Below are 26,327 nucleotides of genomic sequence, written 5' to 3'. Positions count from 1 at the left end.
CACACCAAGTGATTTAGATCGTTATACTACGAATTCATGTGCAGAATAAAATGGAAGTTTTCTCATTTATAAAATGACACAAGAGGCATGTGGGGATGCATAAGACCATGTGACACACAGAGATTGGTGCCAGGAGTAGGGAAAAGCTGTGGAAGGTAGAAGACACATTTCAGATCAATTACTCTTGATATGTCTGGACCTTGTGTTCAATGCCATTACACCCAAAGAAAACATGATTTGATAGATCACATGGGTTATCAATGGATTTTACTACAATTCACATTTGTTTGCTAAAACAAGTTAGATATAAAGCCCATACCTATTTGCATATTCCTTGATGATCTGATATATGCTAATCTTAATTGTTTCATTTTCAAATCGATTGTTGCTCCGGTCCTTGTATATTCGAAATTCAGCTGCTGTAACTGCTTCTCCATGAGGAATTTGAGTAAGATCAAACCGGAATTCTTTGTAATGCCTTCGCTGGTGAGAAAAATCCTTGTCTCTTTCAACTAGAAAAGAAAAAAGAAGAAGAGAAAATGAGCTTTTTATAAAATATGAAAATCAATGATAAATTCTCCAGCTTTGTAATTAAGACAAACAAGCAGGATATTCTAAAACTGGGAAAACACTAAAACCACAGACTCATACGTGTTTCCAGTTGAAGGAAACTCTACTAACCAACACCCTTCGGTTCAAAAGCAATATAACCTCTGTGGTTTTATTACAAATTCCTGGATCTTAAATGGAAAGGCTATCCCAAAATGTTTCTTAAAAGTGAAGGTTGAAAAATTATTCCTAGTATGTATCCAGTACCAGAACACAGAGGGTTCATACAGGAATTAGGAATACGTTATAGAAATTTCCAGCGTTCCAGGTGAAGTCGTTGGTGAGATTTAGCACAGCCAAGGGAGGAGAAGAAGAAGAAAGACTGAGAAATTGCAGGCACATAAGGACAGTGTTTATGACATTTTAGAGATCAAGTACATACAGCAAATTCATTTTCAGAATAAAGATTATTTCTAAAATGTCTTCCCCAAAAGAGTTTTTATTCTCCTTTCAGCAAATGAAATGTTTTGTTGTTTTTTTTTTAATATACTTTCATTAGTTCTTATAGATTGTTTAATACAATCTCCGTACCTGGGGTACAGCATACAAGCTCTCAAAGACCTCTTTCTGCTCTTCTTCAGAATTGAGAAGGGAATATATTTCCCCCTTCAGCAATCTTCCAATAAATAAAGTCAGAGAACGTTACCTCTTGGGCATATTAAGGGATGTTGAAGAATTCAGCAGAGCAGGTGTCCAGCATATTATTAATTTGGCTTTGTGAAATACTTTATTATTTGATGCACTCTATATGTACTGGGTACCAAAAACTTTCTTACAAAATACCTATTCGAAGGGTTCATTTTTTGCAATGCAGTATCATTTGATGGTTTCTCGGGATTACTAAGTTTCTCAAAAACTCAGTTATGTAGGCTAATTTACAACAGGATCACAAAAAGCCCACTGAAAAACACTGTATGCGAGGTGTCTCACTTTTACAGTTTTCCAGTGATATGTTTCATTGCTAACTTTTGTTCCAAGAAAATAAAAAAATGTATAAGTTGTATAAATAAATTCACCAAGTTCTTGGATTAAGATACAAAAATATATTTAGGGGTTTAATTGAAATTATGTCAACACTGCTATATATATATATATATATATATATATATATAAAACTTGGGGTCCGAAACGAGAAAAGGGTTAAGATTAAGGAAGAGAGAAGAGGGTCATGACCATCCAGGAATGACTGTGGAGGCTGCTAGACCTGTGTTCTAGGGCCAGATGGGTTCCACATCTGAGAGGAAGTTTATGACAAAGGCACCCACAATTCCTCGGCTTCATCATCCAAAATAATCTCCGGTTTACTTTCCCCAGAAGAGCAGGCAGTGGTTTAGGAGAATGCAGAGCTCATCCCCAGCCCCACCACAGACACCTATGCCAGCAAAGAGAAGACTATCCAGGGGTGGGCAAACTTTTTGACTCAAGGGCCACAATGGGTTCTTAAACTGGACCGGAGGGCCGGAACAAAAGCATGGATGGAGTGTTTGTGTGAACTAATATAAATTCAAAGTAAACATCATTACATAAAAGGGTACAGTCTTTTTTTTTTTTTTTTTTTTTTTTTTTTTTTTTAGTTTTATTCATTTCAAACGGGCCGGATCCGGCCCGCGGGCCGTAGTTTGCCCACGGCTGCTATAAACTATACCTGGAGGCATTTTTGTCCTATGGAGTTTGGCAAGGATGGTGCTCTTGGGCTGTCGGACTTGCACTAACACAACCTCACATGACTCATGAAATTTTGTTTTTTAAAAATATCATTATCTTGGTCCTAAGAGAGATCCATTGCCAGGGAGATTATTTATCAACTTTTCCTTAAATAAGGAAGATACCCTCACTTTTAGAATCCTATTTTGATCCATAATTTAAACCTCTTTTCGGTGGCAATAGTGGAGACTGCCATGAACTTGGCTTCTTCGTTTCCATTTGTCCATTCTCCTGATTGAGCCATTTGAGAAGGAAAGTGTGAGGGTAGAAAATACCTAGAAACTCGATATCTAGTCACTGAAAGTGCATGCATGAATATTGAAACTAGCCACAACTTTTGTTTTCAGAGAACTTTAATTTAATTCTATGTAAATTGAATTTAATTCTTTGTAAACCTGTTCTTCTCTGATCTTAATTTAAACAAATGGGAGACATTATGAAACAGTTCTGTCTTATATGAAACAGCTTTAAATAGCACTGCTCTAATTATTTTTAAATTTTATCATACTTCATGACAATCTACGAGGTGGGTTCCATCATTATCCTCACTTGAGGCATAGGGAATAAATTCCTCACCAAAAAGCTTGAACTTAAGCCATTTGATGCCACCTGGGTATGGTTCTTAAATTCCAAATATACTGCTTCTGCATATAGACTATTTATTACTTTGTCCTAATTTATGAAGTATTTATGCTTTAATAAAAATCTAAAACCTCACATTCACAAGTTCAAAATCCAAAAAGCTCTGAAAACAAAAAGTTTGGCTTCAAGTTCATTTGGCAGAAGAGCTGGAAATTAACTGATTTGAGGTCATTTAAAGTTTCTATTTATTCCACTTTAATATGAATATTTATTGCTTTGCCGCAGAAATGTTCATTTGTTCGACGAGGTGGCACTATCCCAGCTCTACTTCAGGAGTCCCATACTTTGTGATCCATACACCAACCAGCCATTCAAAAATGTGTCTTCTTTATTCAGAAAGTCAATATTCAACATTCCAAGGTGCAACAATCATCATCCAATTTTTCACTAGCAACCCATTCTACATTTGAAATTAGGACCAAAATAACTACAGTCCTAGAAGTAAGGGCAGCGGCGTGAGTTTGCTAGGATCCAATCTACAGCACGCACCTGGATAATGCAGATGAGTTTTGAATTCATATTATGTAAAGTCATCTACTGTTCTGGAATCCCCTGTGAGATGTTAGTGTAATAAAGTGGAAAGCTAGAATTTCAGCTGTTATTATAAAATTTCAGTTTTATAATCCAGGCTATTTAACCTAACCCCTTAAGGGGGGAGAGGGGCAAATATTCAAAGAGTTTCATAAAAATTTATATTAAGTATACCACAAAGAATACAGTTGCCGTGCAGATTTGTCCACTGACTCAAAATCCTACATCCTACTGCTTTGAATTATAATTTCACTCTGAAATTTCATGGGACATGTTGGAGTGAGTAATGGAATGAAACTTGTTTTTCTATAGCATTGCACTCCTAATGATGCTCACAAATATTCACAAGGTAATCTCAGTTACCTCAAAGAGTAATGCTAGGGAGGATCAAATATTAACATCCCTGATTTAAGGATGAGAAGTTGGGTTGATGACAGCGAGGCGGTAACAGATGTCTGTCTTCTAACGCTCATTATAAATCTTTGTTCCATGTCCATACCACCTACATAATGACATCCTGCTGTTCTGTACTTAGAGACTAGCTCATTGTTAGTATATTTAAGCAATGTTTCTCAGTAGTAGACCCAAAAAAGTGGCAAATAGTATGGAAAATCAGGGGTTTGATCATCAGTATGAAATTAACATCCAACACAATACATTGCCTAATTCAAAGATGCCTTCTAATAAATGTTGGTTGAATGAAAAACTGTATAAATGGATCAAAATCAGGTTCTATCTTTTTAATTGATTTTTAGAGAGAGAGGAAGGGAGAGGAATAGATAAAAAAAAAAAAAAAAACATTGAGGAGAGATACATCATCGATTGGCTGCCTCCTGCATGTCCCCTTCTGGGGGCAACCCAGGCATGTACCTTTACCAGGAATCGAACCTCCATCTCTTGATTCCTGGGTTTATGTTTAACCACTTAACCACACAAGCTGGGCAGGTTCTATCTTTTTAGGCAGCACAATCTTTGCTGCATTCCCAATTGACTAAAGGCATAATAACTTATTTAACTCTCATTTATTTGGCACATACTTTGTTTAATCCGTACAACCTTACTTATGTTCAAAAGTTTCTATAACATGCCCAAGAAACCACTATGTATAATTTGATCTGAAAACAGATTAGATCACAGGGTCAAGATTTTAATTCCCAAGTCCTCAAGATCACAGCACTTTGCTTGTTTGTTATTCCTGGATTAGTTTTGTTTGTTTGTTTGTTTGTTTGATCTAATTCTCACTCAGGAGAGCTGGTCTTCTTCCAATACTTTCATTCTCTATAGGAGCTCTGCTCATTTCTGAACTCTGCTCATTCTTCTAGAACTCACACCTTCCAATCAGTCTTAGCAAATGCTGTGTTATATTCACTTATTCAATATTGATTCTATATCTTATCTAAGAAAATGTTTATGAATAAAAAATGGTTGTATTCATAACTTGAATTAGTGTTATCTAATATTTATACGAGTGTGTAAGGTCATTCTTTTACTACAACCATATTTTAAAATAATAGTGATTCACCATCTGGATCCCTTCATACTTGAACCTTTTTCCTACAATACCCACTACCAAAAACAACACTCCTAAAGCAGATGAAAAAAAATGTATACACACATTTTATATTCTAAATGTAAACTTTTTACATAAGATAGTCATGCCTTGTTTATATTGTAATGATTTTGGTCAACATTAAGTATTCTGTTTCTATGTATATTACAATGTGCTATAACCCATTGTAAATGGCTTGGGAAGCTTAAAAGACAAACAAGAAGAAAAAAAATTAAATGTATACTATTCTTGTTGTTTTTTTTTAAATTCCTATTGCGTTAAATATTAGGCCCTTTCAATTCACTCTGTAATTTACATGTTATATCAACTAAATACCATGAGGTTCCTAAAATAAATCTTTACTATAATTTCTATTAAAATTACTAGATTGAAATATTCATGATCCCATAGAAATCATAATTAAGTTACTATTTCATGGTAGAAAATACACTCTTAATTACTGCACAAAACAATGAGAAACAAATAAAATAAAATAAAATAAAATAAAATAAAATAAAATAAGATAAAATAGCAAGAGGGTTAGCTCCTTCAAGTCAGAACCCAGACTTGCCAAGGAGATAGAATGACAAAAGCATTAAAACATACTGAGATAGTGGAGACCATTTGTTTATCGCATTCCATAGCCACCATTTCCTCCATGTAAAGTGGACAAGAGAGTTCAGGAGCAAACATAACTAAATTTACAACACACATCCTGTGTCAATCAATTCACCTATGAAAATTGTATTTAAAGACTACATAATGACCTGCCCAGACTGCCATCTTCATATCTGCTTACACTACTAACAAGATCAGCAGGCTATATTTTGCCAGTAACATATACATTATACTCAATGCCACATGCTCTTCTCCCATTGTCATTTATGAGACATGATTATTTAAAAATTATGTATAAACCAATGAATATCACCATTAAAATAAGTTCATTAACATGGGGTTGCTTATTTATTTGAGTTGATGATTGCCAAGAGTGCTGTCTACAAAAATTAAAAAGAGTTGCTTTACTGCATATACATACACCCAACCTCACTAAAAATAAACCATCAGAAATTGAGCAATATTGATTCAACTTAACAATCAGTCATAATGATGGGGTGAATATATTTCCTTTTACTTCTAGGAAGCAAGTTTTTGTGTTTCAAACTTTTCCATCTATGTGAACTACCTAAAACAACAGAAAGCTCACCTACCCTGATAGAACCAGAGAATGAATTTATTATTATATTTTGGTTTTAAAAAGTGGCAGCATCAAAGCATAAGAGATAATATATGAATCAAAAGATTCGCATTCCATGATTAATGGGCTGATAGTGAAAAGAAACAGGATTCCCTTTATATAAGCATCAGACTACATTCTAAGTGCTCTAAATTGCCAAAGTTCTGTGAAGATTAAGCTTCTTGTGGTTAAAGACATACGCTGAAACCTTTTATTGTTGCGATATAACTTAACAGAAGTTAATGACTGATTGCACTCTCTCCTTTTCCTAAACAAACACCTCTCTGAATGACTTTATCATTAATAGAAATGGGATAGAAATGTCAAGACTAAATATTTTCATGTCCACAATATCTGAAGAGTGAAAGTAATTAACAGGGGCTTGCCATTTTATCTCTTTAGTGATTTATCTGCATTTTTAAGGAGATGCATTCATGGGCAATCAATCTTAATCTCCCACACAGGGCTGTAACTTGGAAGACACAAATAGAACCAGTAGCTGCGAGGCAAAGATAGCATTCTCCAAGGAGCCTAGCCAGCTGTTGAAAGAATACACATCATTGTTTGCAGCTGAATGCAAAAAATCATTAAGAGATTAATCATAGAATTATTACTTATCTCTGTTGCATTTTAAAGTAAAAGAAAAAAAGCAAATATATCATGTGTCTACCAAATTATGTCACTTCGCAAGACATCCTCACCTACTAGTCCACTGAGAAACACAAACTTGGTCCTATAAAGGCCTATTCATTGGTCATCAAATGCACATTACATGTTTGTTTGAATGGAAAACCATTCCAGAGAGTGTGGTAAACTCCAGATTCCAGAAACCCTAACAGCCTCTTAACACCATCACAAAGTGAGACCTGGAAGAGAGAAAATTGTCCCCCTGTTTTGTTTCAAAGAACAATTTCAGTGGACTTTCATATGTTAAAATAGTCTTACGTATGGTCATAAGTGTTTCATGAATACAGTTTTATACGGAAGGGAAATCTCAAAAGAAAGGTGAGATGGTTAAATAATTTAAATATTGCAATAGGATAAACATTAATTTTTGAATCAATTTAAAATACACTGCATATAATGTGAAATTTATCAAATGTAATTAATTATCAAATATGTTTTATTATTTTGCTTAAAAAAATATAACTAATTTCACCCTGGCATTGTGGCTCAATTGGTTGGAGCATCGTCCCATGCACCAAAGGGTCACAGGTTCGATTCATGGTCAGAGCACATAATCGGGTTGCGGGTTCTGTCCCTGATCAGGGCACATACAGGAGGCTACTCATCATTGTTTCTCTCCACATAGATGTTTCTCTCTCTCTCTCTCTCTCTCTCTCTCTCTCTCTCTCCTCTTCCCTTCCCCATCTCTCTCTTAAAACATTAAAAACATATCTTGGGGTGAGGATTAAAATATAAATAAATAAATAAATAAACAAATAAAACTTATTTAGTGACACAATAAGTGAGGTATTATATCAAGAGAGCTTTGGAATTGGTATGAAGATGTTTCATGGTCTACCTCCTTAGATTGGATGGTCTCAGCCCTCAGCCCTCAATAGTTATTCAGAATACTATAATGATAAGAGCTATACATATCAAACATTGGTATGAAATGGATATATTTAAGTTAATAAATAATAACCATAAAATTAATTTCTGATTTCATAAAAATTAATGTTTTAAATTTTTATTTCTTCTCCCTTATTTGATGCAATAAGGTAGATTCTCCATTATCTTTTCCATAGTACAGATTTTAAAAAACCAACACATTAACTTCCTCAATGTCACCGAGGGACTTAACTACAAAGCCAGGAATAGTATCTAGGTCTATGACTCCAAATGTAATGTTCTGTGCACGAGAATTTCAACTATCAATGACTGCTATTTCTGTCTCATGGCATAAGTCTTCCTCTTTCATTCCAAGGTCAGTGTTTCCACTTGAGTCTTGCTCTCAATTTCCTGTGCTCATTCTTATTATTTTTTCTCCTGTGTGTTCAATTGCTCTCTTTATTCTGTCAGTGCTCTGGATAACAGAATACTGGAAACCCACCATAGATGAACATATTGGGTTTATTGACTTGTTTCAACATATGTCCTGGACAGATTCCATAGAGACCCTTGGTGAGGGAAATAAGAATGCATTGGGATTATTAGAGTGATTTGGGCAAAGATTCAAAGAGGCAGGGTTTTGCTCTGGAACTAGGTGCTCTCAGGAAGCAAAGGTAATGATTGGTATTTTAATAAGTTTTTCCAGAATTTGGAAAGAAGAGAAGTAGAATTGGCAAAGCAGCAGCAGTCACTAATATTATCCAAGAAAGGGTCATTTTCAAGATTTGAACAAAGTTCTTGTTTTTAATGTGTGCTCAGATATGATACTCGTCCTCCTCCCCCTTATGGCCATAGAGCGGTCTTGTCCAGTATGTTCCACAGGAGGACTGTGAATGCTGAGCCATCTCCTAACAACTGCAAGTTCTAGCTGATAGGTTCAATCTGCCTCCTGTCTGTCAGGAGGGTCTTTTCTTGTTCTCTCCTTCCATATATGCTAATCTTGATACCCTAAAGCAGTGGTTCTCAACCTTCTGGCCCTTTAAATACAGTTCCTCATGTTGTGACCCAACCATAAAATTATTTTCGTTGCTACTTCATAACTGTAATGTTGCTACTGTTATGAATCGTAAGGTAAATATCTGATATGCAGGATGGTCTTAGGTGACCCCTGTGAAAGGGTCATTCGACCGCCAAAGGGGTTGCGACCCACAGGTTGAGAACCGCTGCCCTAAAGATAGATAGCTACTCTGCAACTTCTACATTTATTCCATCTCCAAATACTTATTGGCTAACTGGTCCAAACCCTAATAGTAAAGAACATATAAGAAGCAAAAGGAGAGGAGCTCAGACATGGAAAAATACAGTTATGATATAACTAGAGGCCTGGTGCACAAAATTAGTGGATGGGTAGAGTGCCTAGGCCTGGCCAGTGATCAGGGCCAATCAGGGCCATCTGGCTGCTACCTGGGGCCTTCCTCATTCCGCACCACCCCCTGGTGGTCAGCACACATCATAGCAAGCAATTGAACTCCTAGTCTCCTGGTCAAACTCCCGAGAGACACTTTGCATATTAGCCTTTTATATATATAGATTGTGATGAGGCTTATGAAGGATATGTGTAATGTAAGGCAGATTAAAATGGAACAAAACATTATGCAGGAGGCTTTAAAAGAAGATCATTTTGAGCTTGGTCTTAAAGAATTATCCCAGGTATAGAAAATAGTTCATATAGAAATAGAAGTGATAGCTTATGGCCAAAGTAGTAAATAATAAATGGTCACTGTTAATGTACATTATGGGATCTAGGAGATCAGTGGTGGAATATGAGGAATAGTAAGACTTTTCTGGAATTTGATCAATATTTTCTAGTATTCACATCCCATTAATGCATTCTATAGTAATTAGTAACAGGAACCTACTTTTTTTCATAATATATATTTTCAATATATATATTGATTTCAGAGAGAAAGAGTGAGGGAGAGAGAGACAGCAATATCAATGATGAGAAAGAATCATTGATTGGCTGCCTCCTGCACGCCCCCCAGTGGGGATCAAGCCCACAACCCGGGCATGTGACCTTGACTGGAATCCAACCTGGGACCCTTCAGTCTGCAGGCTGACATTCCATCCACTGAGCCAAACCAGCTAGGGCAGGAACCTATTTTTTTTTAAAATCAGTATCATCTAGCACAGGCAAGCAAATAGTCAACATTCAAAGAGTATTGAAAGTCAAGGAAATTAAATGATTCTTCAATAATTATCTCCCTTTCCTAACTTGATAGTTTTGCTCATCTTTTCCTGTAATTAAAATGTTTTCCTCATTTTCAGTGATCCAAATTCTACCTCTACTTAAAATTTCGCATTCTAACCCCACAAAGATAATTTTGACAATTCCTATCCAAATTAATTTTCCTGCTGGGAACAAAATAGCACTTTTTCTGGGTCACCCTTTTTGATAATGGAGATGGCTTGTACCATAGTTAAGAATCCCAGATTTCAAATGAGAAAAAATTGAATTTAATCTTAATCCCTAACTTAATAAAGAGTGTGATATAAGGAAATCTACTCATTATCCCTATGTCTTTATTTTTCCATCTTTAAAATGATGATAAAAGGCCTACTACACAGTGTGCTGTAAAAAAAAATGATATTTTTCTTGAGAGAAAATCTTAGCATAGGGTCTGGAACATAGCAAGTTCTTCAAAAGTAGAATCTACCATATTTATCACTTTCCACTTACATTATAATTATTATGTCACCTTATATTTACCCCATGAGTAAGATAAGTCAAAGAAATGTCCATGTTTTTTGTTTTGGGGGTTTTTTTTGTTTGTTTTTTGTATTTCTGGACATACTTCAAACAGGGCTTTTTGTATAGTAACAGTCAATAAAAGTTAATTATATAAAATCGCTACCTGTCCTAAAACACAGTCATTTTGATTACCAAAATGTCAATTTCTTTATCTGTAATATATGTTTATTAAAGGGAATTAATGTTGTTGCTTTTAAAAAATAATTATTATAGTGAAGTAAAAAAAATCTTCAGCCTAGATTTCTACAACAGTAGAGAGATAGAAATTTCACATCTATAAGGTAGAGAACATAGGAGCATATATTTTGACATTTATATATTCCCCATCAGTTTAATGGAGTTTGCTGATTCTGACACAACTCTTCTTTAATCAAGTCTGAAGTCACTTAGTTATTTTTATCCCCAAAGTTAATAATGAATACTGAAGTAAAAAAAAGTTTTATCATTTTTGTTATAGGCATTTCATATAGGAAACTATTCACTAAAATTTAAAACAAATATTAAACGTTTGTGTGTTGAATGTGAATATTAAATTTCAGTAATTAGTTTAGAATACAGATGATACATGATTAATTCATTTTGTATAATTAAAAATGCTTACTTAATGATGAGTAAATATATTTAGTATATAAATGATGGATTTTAATCACACTGTGTACAAATATTTGAGAAAAGTGTGTTTGCCTATAACAAACCAATGTAAAGTCCCAACTGTCTGCTAATCACCTTTTGGTAAATATTTATTTCTTGTGTTTTAAAGATTGCCTGGCAGCTGGAGGTTAACTAATCTCACCAGATTTCACTGAATGACCTGGTGAATTCTTCTGCTCCATAAGTTAAAAAATAAAAATCTTAACCACCTAAAGGTGACAGAGGTTTCAGTAAATCGATATACAGCAAAGTACCTTCCTTTACAACTTGAACACAATGAATGATACTTTATCTGCAATGAATATTTGCGGTTGTCTGACAAAAACAGGTCAAAGGTTTTGTGAGTTCTCCTCTGAAAGTGCTCAGTGCCTTCTCTAATGACTGATAATTGAAAACAGAGACTGGGACTATCAAATGTGGTGGGTGACAGATAAGCAGATTAATGCCAATACTTGGTCAGGAGACACTGAAAGGTCAGGAGTCGCAGGAATTAGCTATTGTGCTACTGTGAAAAGGCAGACATCTAAAATCCATTATCCCCTTCATAGCTGTTCCCCAAGCCTGAAATCCATTCTTACTTCCTCTGGTTATAATTTAGAGATAATCTGTATGTCCTTATATACATGATGTGAAAATGAAGCCACTTACCCTAAGTAATTAGGGTTTGCATATTTTTATTATACACCAAAGAAAGATTTCTTTCATAGCACATTGTCAGTGTATTTAATGCTCATTTTGGAGCATTTAGGAATATTTTATACAAGAAAATGATGTTTAATGGAAAGGAAGAAAAACTAGAACATTTTACATTACATTAAATTTGTTTGAAATTTCTCTATGTGGGAAAAATAAAGGAGATCACAGTTTGCATAGCACAAAAGATATATGATTTTTGTAGCTGAGCAAATAAATGTCTTTCTCAAGTTTACTGGTTTATATTTTAAATCAGTATAACTTTTATAGAGTTCACTCAAGTTAAATCTGGGTTTCAATCTGTCATTTTTCCACCAAATGGGTTGCATCAGTGAGTGACATTTGGTACATGGAAGGAGGTCATAGAGAAATGTGATTACACTTAGTGATGTGTAACATTATTAGAGATGCAATTACTTGGCTGTACAGATTTTTAAGAAGAGGAATAAAGTGATGTATAAGAATATATTACATATACTCTATAGCAATAAAAGGGTAGCTGATTTACCTGTTCTGCTTGAACAAGAAGCACAAGTGGCTATTGGTGGCCTGTTTTTTCCTAAGAAGTGATTTGCTTTCTGTCTCCCCACAAAACTTTAAGCTTGACAGCAGCAGCATTTTTACTTGGCTTATTATGTAGACTCAGCTCCTAATTTAATCTCTGACACACAGTAGGTATGTATATGGAAAAAATTAATATAAAAATATATGTCTGGTTCTGGTTGTTTTGTTTAGTTTGGGTTGTTTCAGAAGAAAGAGTAAATGCAGACCCTGTTAATCCAACTTAGCCAAAAGCAGAACCCCTCTACCATTTATTCTTAAATGAATCCTGCCCATGTAACAAAATACTACTATTCCTACTGATCTGGTTTTTTTCTTCTTTGAGAATAATTCAAATAAATAATGATAACTTGATAACTTTGATGGAATCCTAATGTCATACATTTATTTTTAGTTTCTATTAGCTATCTTGGTACTTAAAAACATATGTCAGACTAATAGACTCTTTATGATTCTTAAAGGGACATATTACTCTTGGTGAAAGGTAAAAAAGTAATAGAAAAATTAAATAACATTACTCTTATTTTATAATTATTAATAGAAGTGTACTTAAAATAATGTTCAGGATAAATCATATGTTAAGGAAGATAATATCTATGCACTTTTAAAACATAAAAATTCCTATATTCTCATTGACTTTTCCCTATTTATACAAAACACTTAAGAATTGTATTCCCCTACAATAAATACATGTAATATAACAATATCTTTGGTAGCATGGTCATAATTTTTAATTTTCTTCCTAAAACATTGAAAATAGTTGTTCTCTTTGAAAATATGTTTTTGTTAGTTTCTTTTTTGTTTAAAAAAATTATTATAACCGCTTTTATTTGGTATTTTTTTAATATCATCCTTGAAAGTAAAAGTTTATTTTATCCTCTGCATGTTTACAGATAGAAACGTGACTGCATAATACATGACTTGCTTAACATTTCTTTACGGCACTTTATTAAAACTGTGAGTTAGATGAATCAATGCATTGTATTAAAAGATGTTTTCTATAATTGAAACATATGCTGGGTTTAATAAATATGTAACCGTTGCCAGAATCAATAAAAAAAGTCACACGATCATCCCACATTTAGTGAATGAGACCACACTGTAATTAGAGTCAAGGGATCTTAGTGGTTTCAGGACGGAGAATATTCATATGAACAGTCTCCTCTTTTGGTTGATCTGGTTTCACACTCCCGGGCTTTTCCTTTGTATTGGGATTTTATGTCAACCACAAAACTCAGAGCAAAATTTAGCTAAGAATCACTGAGCTGCATCTGGTTTCGAGTTCAAGCTACACGAATCCTCCAGATTTCTTAAGATACACACTTGGAACAGTAAGTCTTCCGAGATCTGAGTCAGACAATCTCATTTTAGATTCAAATTTAATAACTTCCCAAGCAGCCAATTTAATTTTATATTAATTATCAGATGGACTGTTTTCTGACACTCTGGTTGCTAAAAGTTTGACTTGTTCTTAATGATATTTAATAATCCATCCAATTAATCCAGATGTACTATTACATAAGAGCTAGATTCAGCAATAGGAAAAGCTGAATTTAAGCCATCTCAAAATGGGCAGGAACTGGTGATGTCTATGTGATATCTAGATGTGAGTATAAAGAGCAGGTATGAGTACAGGGTTAAAAAGGATGTGTAATTACTGGATGTTTAAGGAGCAGGTGAATTCTTAGGTCATGCTCCACATCTGTGCTGCTGACTGTTCTTCCCACCTGAGCAATTTGGAAGTTTTCTGCACAGGGGAGAATGGTGGCATCACGAGGCACTGTTGAGAGTGTGGTAGTATTCTGGGTGGGCGGGGGGCGGGGGGAGGAACTAGACAAACCTATATCTACTAAATGCTGAATTCCACAAAATGGCAAAATAGAGAAAATGTATTGATAAGTCCTATACATATGCTAAAAGCTTCTAATTAGATTTTCAATTTCTCAGTATTAAGTAAGAGAAGAAAAGCAAAGATCACCAGATATCAGAGTAAACTCTACTTGGAACTATAGAGATAAAAGTGGATTTTTTAAAGTAAAAAAAACTAGAAAGAACTTAAAAAAAAAAATCTAATGCCCTCTGAGAACTAAGAGCTTTTGCACCTATGACACATGAAGAAGATGTAAAAACAACAACAACAAAAAAAAAACTCAATGCTAAAACATCTCTTGGAAATAAAGCTGAAAATCAACTTCAATTTGAAATAATAATTTGAAGAAATTTTCAAAAAGAGAGCAATTACTTAAAGGAGTGGAAAATAAGAGACAAAGATGAAGTGGGGGGCTTGCAGGAGGCAGCCAATCAATGATTCTCTCTTATCATTGATGCTTCTTTTTGTAAAAATACATTTTATTGATTTTTTACAGAGAGGAAGGGAGAGGGATAGAGAGTTAGAAACATCGATCAGCTGCACATCCCCAGTAAGTACATGACCTTGACCGGAATCGAACCTGGGACCCTTCAGTCCACAGGCCGATACTCTATCCACTGAGCCAAACCGGTTAGGACATCATTGATGTTTCTATCTCTTTCTCCCTCTCTGAAATCAATAAAAATATTTTTTAAAAAAAAAAAATGTATCTCCAAAATATTTTCTTAGGAATTTCCTGAAGAATTTACTCTACTAAAACAAGGAAGCCAGAAAGAAGACAAAGTCATGGGTATAGGAAAGAGAAAGTTTAACACAAGAAAAAACAAAGATAATTCCCAGAATGATTATGAAGGGAAATCTCAGGGTGACAGCTAAGCTCCAGGCATAGAAAGCAAATAGTCCATATTGGAGTGGGCTGTGTTAGGCTAACATCACAACGATCCTTAGACCCTGACAAAGTCTAGGTGAGCCTGAACCAGACTTGCAGCTCTAAGTAGCTTTCCTGACACATATTTATGAAGTCCCTGCTCTCTCCTCAAAGCCCGGATGTCTGGGTCATCTGAGTATACTCACTTCTTCCCACAGAAATGTTTTTATTGTTCTTCTTCTTCTCTTTTGTCATCCTCCTCAGAGCTGGCTGCTGACTATGGTGAGCCTAGAAACTGCCATCAGAGAAAAGCTCTCTCACCATGTTTCAGGTGCCTGGACCATACTTGGCCCCACCACACTAGAGGCCCCTCTGCCCCAATTCCCCAGCATATTCCAGAAAGGAGCCTTGAAAACCGCCAAGCAAACTAAATCAGAATTTTATTTAGTAGCTATGATTAGCTCATCTTCTGGAAGCACCCACCTAAACACTTTTACTTAAATATCCAGTTTTGTGCTTCCTGTTGGTTTTATATTTACTTATATGTGAAATATATCTGATAAAATATAAAAATGTAATTGAGGCAGAGAAAAATTCCTTATCCAAGTTGATATAGGTAGTCATTCATGAAGCATGGTTTAAAATCTAGCTCTAACTGCTTCACTGCCTCTTAAGAAAAGTTCCAAGAGCCTACTAAATTTCTTTCTGAATTTTTATCTTATGCTTTGCCTCAGGGCATATACTAATTAAAAAATTTTACTGTTTCTCAATTTTTATCTGGACATCATTCCTTTACAAATAATTATAGAGTGTTTTGAAATAATCTTCCACTGTGGAGCATTTATTATTATTTTTACTTATTTTTATTTTTAATCCTCACCAGAGGATATGTTTTCACTGATTTTAGAGAGAGGAGAAGGGATGGAAGGAGAGAGAGAGAAACAAAACATCTCTGTGAGAAAAATATTTATCTACTGCCTCCTGTACCAGGGATTGAACCCGCAACCTAGAAATGTGCCCTGACTGGGAATCGAACCTGCTGCCTTTCAGTGTACAGGACTGAGCCACACTGGCCAGGGCTAGGGAGCATTTTAGTAATCCTCATGGATCACAATGCATTGCTCTTGTATACAAACAGAGAATGACGCTTGAAGCTCCATTTTATTTTCCCCCTCGATGTGTGCTACAAGGGCAACAAGCGTAAGCTTGAAAGCATGTGAACATCACTGACCAGTCTATTGCACATTGTACTTAACACACAGTGAAAACAAAAGTCATCTCAAAGCATATTTCCAATTATAACTCGTTTTCTTTTTTGCCTTTGAAGGAAACCAACTAAAGCTGAAAATAGCCAAGTAAATAATTATTGAACAGCCCTGACCGGTTTGGCTCAGTGGATAGAGCGTCAGCCTGTGGACTCAAGGGTCCCAGGTTCGATTCGGGTCAAGGGCATGTACCTTGGTTGCGGGCACATCCCCAGTAGGGGGCGTGCAGGAGGCAGCTGATCGGTGTTTCTCTCTCATCGATGTTTCTGGCTCTCTGTCCCTCTCCCTTCCTTTCTGTGAAAAATCAATAAAATATATTAAAAAAATAAAAATAAAAAATAATAATAATTATTGAACAGAAGAATGCTGACAATGTTAATGGAAATGGACAAGGGAACTTTTTTGGAAGGGAAACTGAATATATCTGAGAGAGTAAGGGGTTAATAAAGCTCATTAATATCCATTACTTAACAACTTCAAGCAAGGGATGTCACAGCATATGTAGACAGGACAGCAACCTCAGAAGATTGGAGCAAAGTCTATTTCATTAGTTATAGTAATAATGGAACAGAGATTAGAAGCTATAATTTTCTCATGGGCTTGTTGGCCATCTGTATGTCTTATTTGTTTAAGTGTCTGCGCACATTTTCTTTACCTTTTATATTGAGTTGATTGTGAATTTATTTTTATCTTTAGCTTTAGGTATAATTTTTTAAAAATTATAAGTCCTTCAAAAAAAGAAATTAGAAGCTATAGTGTCTCCCTTCTTATTCAAAATCATATAAGATATTCCACATTTGATCATGGAATCCTAATGAATTTATGAAGTTTAGATACGATTTACAAGTCTTATAATGTTCAGAGACTCAGTAATAATAATAATAGTAATAACTATTACTATAAAATTATACCTACTAACGTTCATGGCATTATGCTAAAAATGCACAGCATCTTATCTAATACAATGTGTATTTAGTGAGAGAAGAAAAACACATTTAGCTAGACTTACTGAGTGCTTATTATTTAGCCACTATTTTAGGCAGAGAAGATGGAGAACAGAAAGAAGAGGGGAGATAGAGAGCCAAATGCTATCTTCCTGCAGGCAAGGGTCTACTCTTTGAGGTAGTGAGTACCTATTTCATACAGGTACTTCATTTGAAGTTGGGGGAGATGGGGCAGGAGCAGAAGACAGACTATAGACACTACTTTTGTACTTAAGACTAAACGACATTACTTAGAGCTCAGGGATATATAGTTCTATTTTCCATCTCCTTCTGTCTGAGGCTTGGATTCTGTCCAAATTCCATTAACCCATTTTTTTTTCCTTTCCACAATTCTAACTATAGTCTCCATTGTGTTTAAGAGAAAGGCAATAGATAGAGCAGATTTGCAATACATAAAAAACACTTCAGTGGCAAGGGACTAAGAAAGGAACTTTCTGTCAGAAACTATTTGGGGGAAAGTGTTACAAAGGTTTCAATTTAAACTTAAAACCAAAGTGAGAGATAAATTTAAAATCAAACAGTACTAGTTTAGAACTAAAGAATAGGAATAAAATATAGATCACTGTTGATATGTACTTAATACCTTTGATTTAACAAATAAAATACTAAATTTGTTTTCTTTCTTAAATATTAGATGGAATCATAACACCACCTCATCATTAAGTGTGTAGGCTGCTCAATGTCCTCAACAACAACAGCAACAAAAAACACAGCTAAACAAATTAACACACTCGTGAACTTGATTAAAATATGCTCATAAAAATATCAGGATAAACAATTACTGGAATTACAGTTCCTGTTCACTGAGCATTTAAAGTATGCCATGCAATGAATTAAGATGAATGTTTTATTAAATACTACATAAAAATCTATAACTAAAATTTAAAATAACCTTAAAAGTGGTTTTTATTGAATTATTGAAAGAACATTGTTAGCATTAAGAAGTAGTAAACTTTAACCAATTCCTAGAATATGTACAGACATAGAACCATTTTGCAAAGACTAGAGAGCTAATTTTAAAAGCAAAAACAAAAACCTCCCTTCATCACTCTAAAGGGCTTTATGTCTAGAAGTAATAGTTCCATTGTCCAGCATAAAAAGCTAACTTGATATGTCTTGGTGAACCAAATTATGCGACGAGTGGTAGTAAGAATGAGATTTTTGTCTACTGGTTCCCAATTGACATGCTCTAGAATTCAGGGGTCCTCAAACTACAGCCCACGGGCCACATGCAAATACAAATATTGTATTTGTTCCCGTTTTGTTTTTTTACTTCAAAATAAGATATGTGCAGTGTGCATAGGCATTTGTTCATAGTTTTTTTTTTTAACTATAGTCCGGCCCTCCAACGGTCTGAGGGACAGTGAACTGGCCCCCTGTTTAAAAAGTTTGAGGACCCCTGATAGATCAGTGGTTCTCAACCTTGGCTGCACATTAGAATCACCTGGGAATCTTTTTTAAAATCCTGATTTCTGGGCCTCATCCTCCAGAAATTCTGTTTCTTTGTTACTAATGTTGTGGCCCCACCCCATAACAAAGAAACAAAATTTCCGGAGGATGAGGCCCAGAAATCAGGATTTTAAAAAGATTCCCAGGTGATTCTAATGTGCAGCCAAGGTTGAGAACCACTGTTCTAGATTGTAGATACCTGAAACCCCACACCCACACACATAAGCAGGTATCACTGGGAACCTTCTAGATTATCTAGTTTGCCCGCTCTCTCTCCAGATGGTGCCAACTAACATACTCCAGAGAACACCGTCAATTCCAAATACACATAGCTGGACTTTTGTAATTTCTGGTTGCTGTGTGAAACATCAATGTTAGAAAGTTCTAAGTGTATTTAAACACTATTTTACACTATAATTAAAAATATTTCTTATATTGCACTTGAAGGATATATAAATTAAAACTGGAAGAAATATTGTAGAAAATAACTTAATAATAACATTGTAAATGAATTATAAGTTCTTTAAGTTTATAAGACATAATACTGTGCTTGTTTTGGTATTGAAAGTATGGTAAGAACTGCTGAAAATTGTATAAGTAGGGCAAGTTTCAAAAGATTTGTTTATATCTTCTATAACTAATTTAGATAGATGATAGATAGATGAGAGATAGAGATAGCGATAGAGATAGATAGAGATAGAGATAGAGATAGAGATAGAGATAGAGATAGAGATAGAGATAGAGATAGAGATAGATAGATATATGATAGGCGGTAGTTTACTCTGGGCTAAATCATTCCAGTCTTTTTAAGCTGTCTCATTAAATACCACTTTAAAAACTCCTAGGGGTGTTTTCAGATCTGGACCTTCTCCAAGTTATTTCTGTATTTTAAAAAACATTTATCTAACCTATTATTACCCCACAGAAACATCTATAGAATCACACATTTCATAGTGTTTTTGCTGCCAGGCCTCTGTGGAAATTTATAAATTAGCAAGAAAAATATGTTCAGCATCTCTTGTCCTTAATTGCACTTTGTAATTTCACACAACTCAAAAAATAAAGCTTTAACAAATAGGGTGTCCCAAAAAGTGTATATACACACTTTGAAAGATTATAAAGTCAGTGTTTATTAACATACAGTTCATTTTCAAAATTTAAAAGAATCTACAGAAATGAATAATTTTTTTTGGTCAATGTCTGTTTTCAAACTGATGACTGTTTTGGTCCAGGCACTGCTGATAATGCAAAGCAAAGGAATCACAAACATCAAGAATCATTTTGTTTGGTATTTGTGAGCCCTTAATTCATCATCTGTTGCCAGTTTGGTACCGTAAACTTTATCTTTTACATATCCCCATAAAAAATTTTTGTGGATAAATTTTCTTTGTTCAAAGCTTACGCCTTAACTGGTTTGGCTCAGTGGATAGATCGTCAGCCTGCGGACTGAAGGGTCCCAGGTTTGATTCCGGTCAAGGGCATGTACCTTGGTTGCCGGCACATCCCCAGTAGTGGGTGTGCAGGAGGCAGCTGATCGATGTTTCTCTCTCATCAATGTTCCTAATTCTCTATCCCTCTCCCTTCCTCTCTGTAAAAAAAATCAATAAAATATTAAAAAAAAAACACGTGAAAATTAAGTAAGTTATCAGTTATTAAAGTGGGTATACATTTTTGGGTGAATACCCTTTGTCCCAAAAACTGTATACAGACTTTGAATACTTTTAAAGGCAGTGTTTGTACTTCAACTGCATTTTCAAACTTTCAGTAGCATTTTAGGATGAATTTCCTTTATTCAAAACTTAGTCTAGCTGAAAAGAAAGTAACATCAATTGAGCTATCAGCTGTTAAAGTGTGTATACGTATTCTGGGGACACCCTGTATGTAGAAACCACAGAAACAGCAAATCTTAGAGTCCTATTCTATTGAATTGTTTTGAAAAAATGCATTAATAGATAAAGTGTTAATAATCTTTTTAGTAGATATTAATACCATGGTATTTATGAGAATAAAATATAATTTATCCAGGGTAATCTATTAACTAGAGATCCTTCAATAATAATAATTTCATTTTATTTTAACATGTTTTCTAAATTAGGCTGTTTTAAACCTTTTTAAAATGAAAAAATATGGAAAATATTAAACCTTGAAGAGAATGATATTATGTTTTTATACTTGATCTCTGAAACATATTCTATTTTCTGTCTATTCCAGCTCCTAGATGACAAATCTATACTAATAAAAGAGTAATATGCTAATTAGACTGGGAGACCTTCCAGAGACCTTCTGGTCGTCCTTTTGGACAAAGCTGGGGGCTTGGCTGGCCTGCAAACTACCCCCAGGCCCTTGCCCAGGCTGCCCCGCCCCCTGGCCCAGGCCCCCTTTCCCCCAGCAGGGACCCCCCACACCCATGGGGGCATGGATAACCTAGAAATGGCCCTCAGCCCCCACCCAGGTCAGCCTGCCCCCAGCGGAGACCCCCACCCTGATGGTGGTGTGGCCAGCCTGCAAATGGTCATCAGTGCCTCACCCAGGCCGGCCACACCTCCCAGCGGGGATCCTCACCCTGATGGGGGCGTGGCCAGCCTGCAAACAGCCCTCAGCCCCTAGCTCAGGCTGGCCCCACCCCCATCAGAAACCCCCCCCTACCCCAATGGGGCATGGCCAATGGGGGCCGTGGCCATCCTGCAAACTGCCCCAGGCCCCTTGCCCAGGCCAGCCCCACCCCCCAAGAGGACCTCCACCCTGATCTGCGACCCCCTTCAGGGCAGACCAGCCGGCCCCCACCCATGCACCTGGCCTCTATCTATACTAATAAAAGGGTAATATAATAATTAGACTGGACATCATTCTGGACAAAGCCATGGTGGTGGGCCAAGGCAGAGGTAGTTAGGGGTGATCAGGCTGGCAGGGAGAGCAGTTAGGGATATCAAGCTGGCAGGGGAGAGCAGTTAGGGGGATCAGGCTGGCAGGCAGGCAAGCAGTTAGGAGCCAGCGGTCCCGGATTGCAAGCGGGATGTCCAACTGCCGGCAGTCGGACATCCCCCAAGAGGTCCCGGATTATAGAGGGTGCAGGCCAGGCTGAGGGACACCCATCCTCTCGTACACGAATTTCATGCACCGGGCCTCTAGTATATACATATAAATATTATTGATTTTAGAGAGAAAGGAAGGAAGAAATAAAAACATCAATGTATCAACATCCATCAGCTGCCTTATGCACGCCCCCTACTGGGGATCAAGTCTGCAACCCAGGCATGTGTCCTGACTGGGAATCAACTGGGAACCTCTTGATGCATGGATTGAAGCTCAACCACTGAACTGGGTCCTAGATGACCTTTAGGGCATATTGAGTATCACATATTATGTAAGAGGTGCTTTCACTTTTTTATTTCTCGTGGAAGTCTCATAAGTGTCTTCCTGAAGCTTCATTATCAATTGAAATGTTAACAGAGGCCAAAAAATGGACAGGGGACTAAAAGTGATATTGGGTAAAGGTTTCTGATGTGCCAGCCACTTCAGAATATAGAAAAATGACAACCTAATAGAAGCTACTATAGACCATCCACATTTAAAAAATCAACTCTCTCCCTCTCTCTCACTACATCTAACACACACACACACACACACACACACACACACACAGAGTCAGGCAGGCTCACTTTACATGTTACCATGTTAACTGTAATGTGTACATATTGGAGCTATGTCCTCACTTTGTACTATTCTGTTGTGGTCTCAGTTGCCACAGAACAAACATATGTTCTGCCATACTATATCTATACCAAAGCATTTTACAATTCGAGGGTTATTTTCACATTCACTTAAAAAATATGGATTTAATTGCTCAAATTCATATATTTTGTTTTTTTAGTGGGGTTTTTTCTTAAATGAAATAAAGTTGATATACATGAGATGCAGAGGTTTTAAATATGCGATTATAAAATTTGATGAATTTGGACAAATGAATGCACTCATATAACCAACATCCAAATCAAGATATAATTTGCATCATCTCAGAAAGGTGCCGCATGTGTCTCTCTAGTCAATCCCAACCACCATAAATAACTATTCTTATTTTTATCTTAAAAGCTTAATATTTCTTGTCCTTGAATTCCTGGCTTCTTTCACTCAACAATAAATGTTTTTGGAAAGTCATTTATGTTTCTGTGTTTATCAATGTTCTTTCTCTAAGTATGCTATGTATTATTCTCTTTTGTAAATATACCATAACATATCTAGAATAGATGAATCTATTGATGGATGATTGGGTCATTTCAAATTTGGAGATATTGTGAACAGAGCTTCTATAAATATTTTAGTAAAAGTCTTTTGTGAACACATATTTCTTTAAATATATTTTTATTGATTTCAGAGAGGAAGTGAGAGAGAGAAATATCAATGATGACAGAGAATCACTGATTGGCTGCCTCCTGCACACCCCACACCAGGGCTCAAGCCCACATTCTGGGCGTATGCCCTGACCTGAAATTGAACCATGACCTCCTGGTTCATAGGTTGATGCTCAACCACTGAGCAATGCCCGCCAGGCACAACACAGATTTTTAGTCTCTCGAATACCTAGTTCCGGGTCATAGGATACACATTTTTTTTTTTTTTTACCTTTTTAAAAGCAGCCAAAGTGTGTTCAAGGTAGTTGTACCAGTTTTTACTCCCAAAAGTGGTGCATGAGAGTTCTAGTTGTTCTGCATCTTCACTATCATTGAGTACTATCTATCTTTTTAAATTTTGCAATTCTAGTCAGTGTAATTTAAATTTTATTAATGACTGATAACGTTAAATACCTTGTCTTATTTTTGTCACCCATATACCTTTCATAAACATTTTATATATAGTATATTTATAAACATTTTCATCGTTTTACCATTCATTCTTTATGTCTTTTTAATCTTTTTGTCCATATAGTATTGGATTATTTGTCTTATTATTAATTATACTAGAGGTCTGGAGTATGACATTCCTAATTTGTTCTTCTTTTTTCAAGATTATTTTGGCTCTTCAAGGTCTCTTGCAATTTCATATACATTTTAAAAGTAGTTCGACAATTTAGATTATTTAAAAAACCATTGGTATTTTAATTATCATAACATCTTCTATCTATATATATAAAAGGCTAATATGCAAAGTGTCCCCTCGGGAGTTCGACTGGAATTCGGGGAGTTGGATTGCTCACTATGACATGCGCTGACCACCAGAGGGTGGTGTGGAACAAAGGAAGGCCCCGGCTGGCAGCTGGAAGGCCCCAATCGGCCCTGATGGCCAGCCAGGCCTAGGGACCCTACTGTGCACAAATTTTGTACACGAAGCCTCTAGTTCAGCGGTTCTCAGGGGGTTGAATGACCCTTTCACAGGGGTCACCTAAGACCATCGGAAAATACATATATAATTACATATTGTTTTTGTGATTAATCACTATGCTTTAATTATGTTCAATTTGTAACAATGAAATTGGGGGTCACCACAACATGAGGAACTGTATTAAAGCATAGGGTCAAGGCATTAGGAAGGTTGAGAACCATTGCTCTAGTTGATGTATAAATAAAATTAGAGAATATTGTCATCTTAACAATATTAAGCTTTCCAACCCATGAAGTCAATCTATTCCTCTATTTGTTTAAATCTTTTTAATTTATTCCAGTTATGTTTTATAATTTTTAGTATAGAGGTCTTAAATACCCTTTCTTAAATGTATTTTGATGCTATAGTAAATAGTGTTTTAAAAATTGTATTTTCTATTGTTTGATGCCAAGTTATAAAATACGATTACTGTAATTAATGTTTTATATTGACGTTGTATCAGTGACATTGCTAAAGCCACACATTTTTCTGTTTATGATAGTCTTCTATTATTTTTTTTTAATCTTCATGCCTTTTATTTCTCCTCACTTATTTACTGGCTAAGAACTTCAATAAAATGTTGAATAGATAAGGTTATCATATATATTTTTTTACATTATTTCTTATCTTAGAATAATAAGATATCTACTAGGCTTTTCACCTTCCAGTATAATGCTAACTGTAGAGTTTAGGCAGGTGGCCTAACCAGTACTGATGATATTTGACACTGAAGATTTTCTTCTAGCATTTCTTAGAATGCAGGTTGCCTTCCTTTGAAATAGCTCCACTTTCTTTTATGTAAAATACATCATTATTTTAGCCACCGTTGTGAATGATATCTTGTAGAGAGTCTGTACATTTTCATTCTTTAAAAGCTGTTGGGTTTTATTTTGATAGGCAATTAAATTTCTGATGAATCCTTTTAACCCTGCCCGGCTTTATTATAATGAAATTGTGATTTCTTAGCATAGATCTATTTTAGGGTGTCTTCAGTTCTAGATTATCAGCCCTAACCTAGGTATCCTTACTCCTAAGTTATGGTCTTTCTGAAGGTCCAAGAAGTCAGCAAGGTCTCTGCACTCTGGGGGACTACATTTCCCATGGTTCCCATGATTTGGCCCTTGGTTCAATAGTCATCCCAGTGGTACCTGCTCTTTGCTAGGCCTCACAGAGTTTCAGCCTGCACATGTAGAGCCCAAACTTTGACCAAGTTCTCATCTACAGTACAGTTCCCTGAAAATTCCAACAGCCTCACAAGCAGCCAGTGCTCTCAGCTTAGGTTCCACCTTCTTGCATCACACACAGAAATGCCTCCACACAGAAAATTTGGGCAAGTATGGGTCTCGCCTTCCATTGAAGATTATAAACTACCACTGTCTACTATTCAATGCCTAAAAAGGTTGCTTCATATATATTTTCCATATTCACATAGGCTATTTTTGTTTGATTCTATTTCATTTTTTAACATCAAATATACAAGTTTAAGGTCAGTCTGCCACAATAGGAGAAAAATACTATTTATATATTTTTAAATGTTTGAGCTACAATAATGTATATCAACTTTAAAGAAATATTTTCCCTCACTCATCTACCTCCCTCTTCTTTGCTATGAGACTAAAAAGACACTAATTGGCACAGCCAGTGTGGCTTAGTGGCTGAGCATCAACCTATGAACCAGGAGGTCATGGTTCAATTCCAGGTCAGGGTACATGCCTGGGTTGTAGGCTCAATCCCCAGTAAGAGGCAGCCAATTCATGATTCTCATCATTGATGTTTCTATATCTCTCTCTCTCCTTCTTCCTTCCTCTCTCGGAAGTCAATTAAAACACATTTTAAAAAATAAAAATAAACTAATTGCTTGCCTGTACCAGATGCAATCTCCTAAGAATAAGCATCATTAAATCTTCCTGGCCATTGATACTGATTCTTATAAAAACTATAAAACCAAAAAAATAAATAAATAAGACTTTTCT

The 26,327-nt window shown here is 35.6% G+C and overlaps 1 protein-coding gene across 1 annotated transcript in view; it reads right to left on the bottom strand.

The window, feature by feature from the left end:
• The window catches only part of BMP5 (bone morphogenetic protein 5), a 117,159-nt gene that overhangs the window by 56,049 nt on the left and 34,783 nt on the right, over positions 1-26,327 (bottom strand). The window contains exon 2 of the mRNA XM_070418366.1: positions 320-512. Coding sequence (XP_070274467.1) covers positions 320-512 — 193 coding nt within the window. The remainder of the gene's footprint in view (positions 1-319; positions 513-26,327) is intronic.

This window comes from Myotis yumanensis, unplaced genomic scaffold (genome assembly GCF_028538775.1).
Source record: "Myotis yumanensis isolate MYYU_CA2020_CCGP unplaced genomic scaffold, mMyoYum1.0.hap1 SCAF_6, whole genome shotgun sequence".
Lineage (NCBI taxonomy): Eukaryota > Metazoa > Chordata > Mammalia > Chiroptera > Vespertilionidae > Myotis > Myotis yumanensis.
This window is presented reverse-complemented; position numbering and strand designations above follow the sequence as displayed.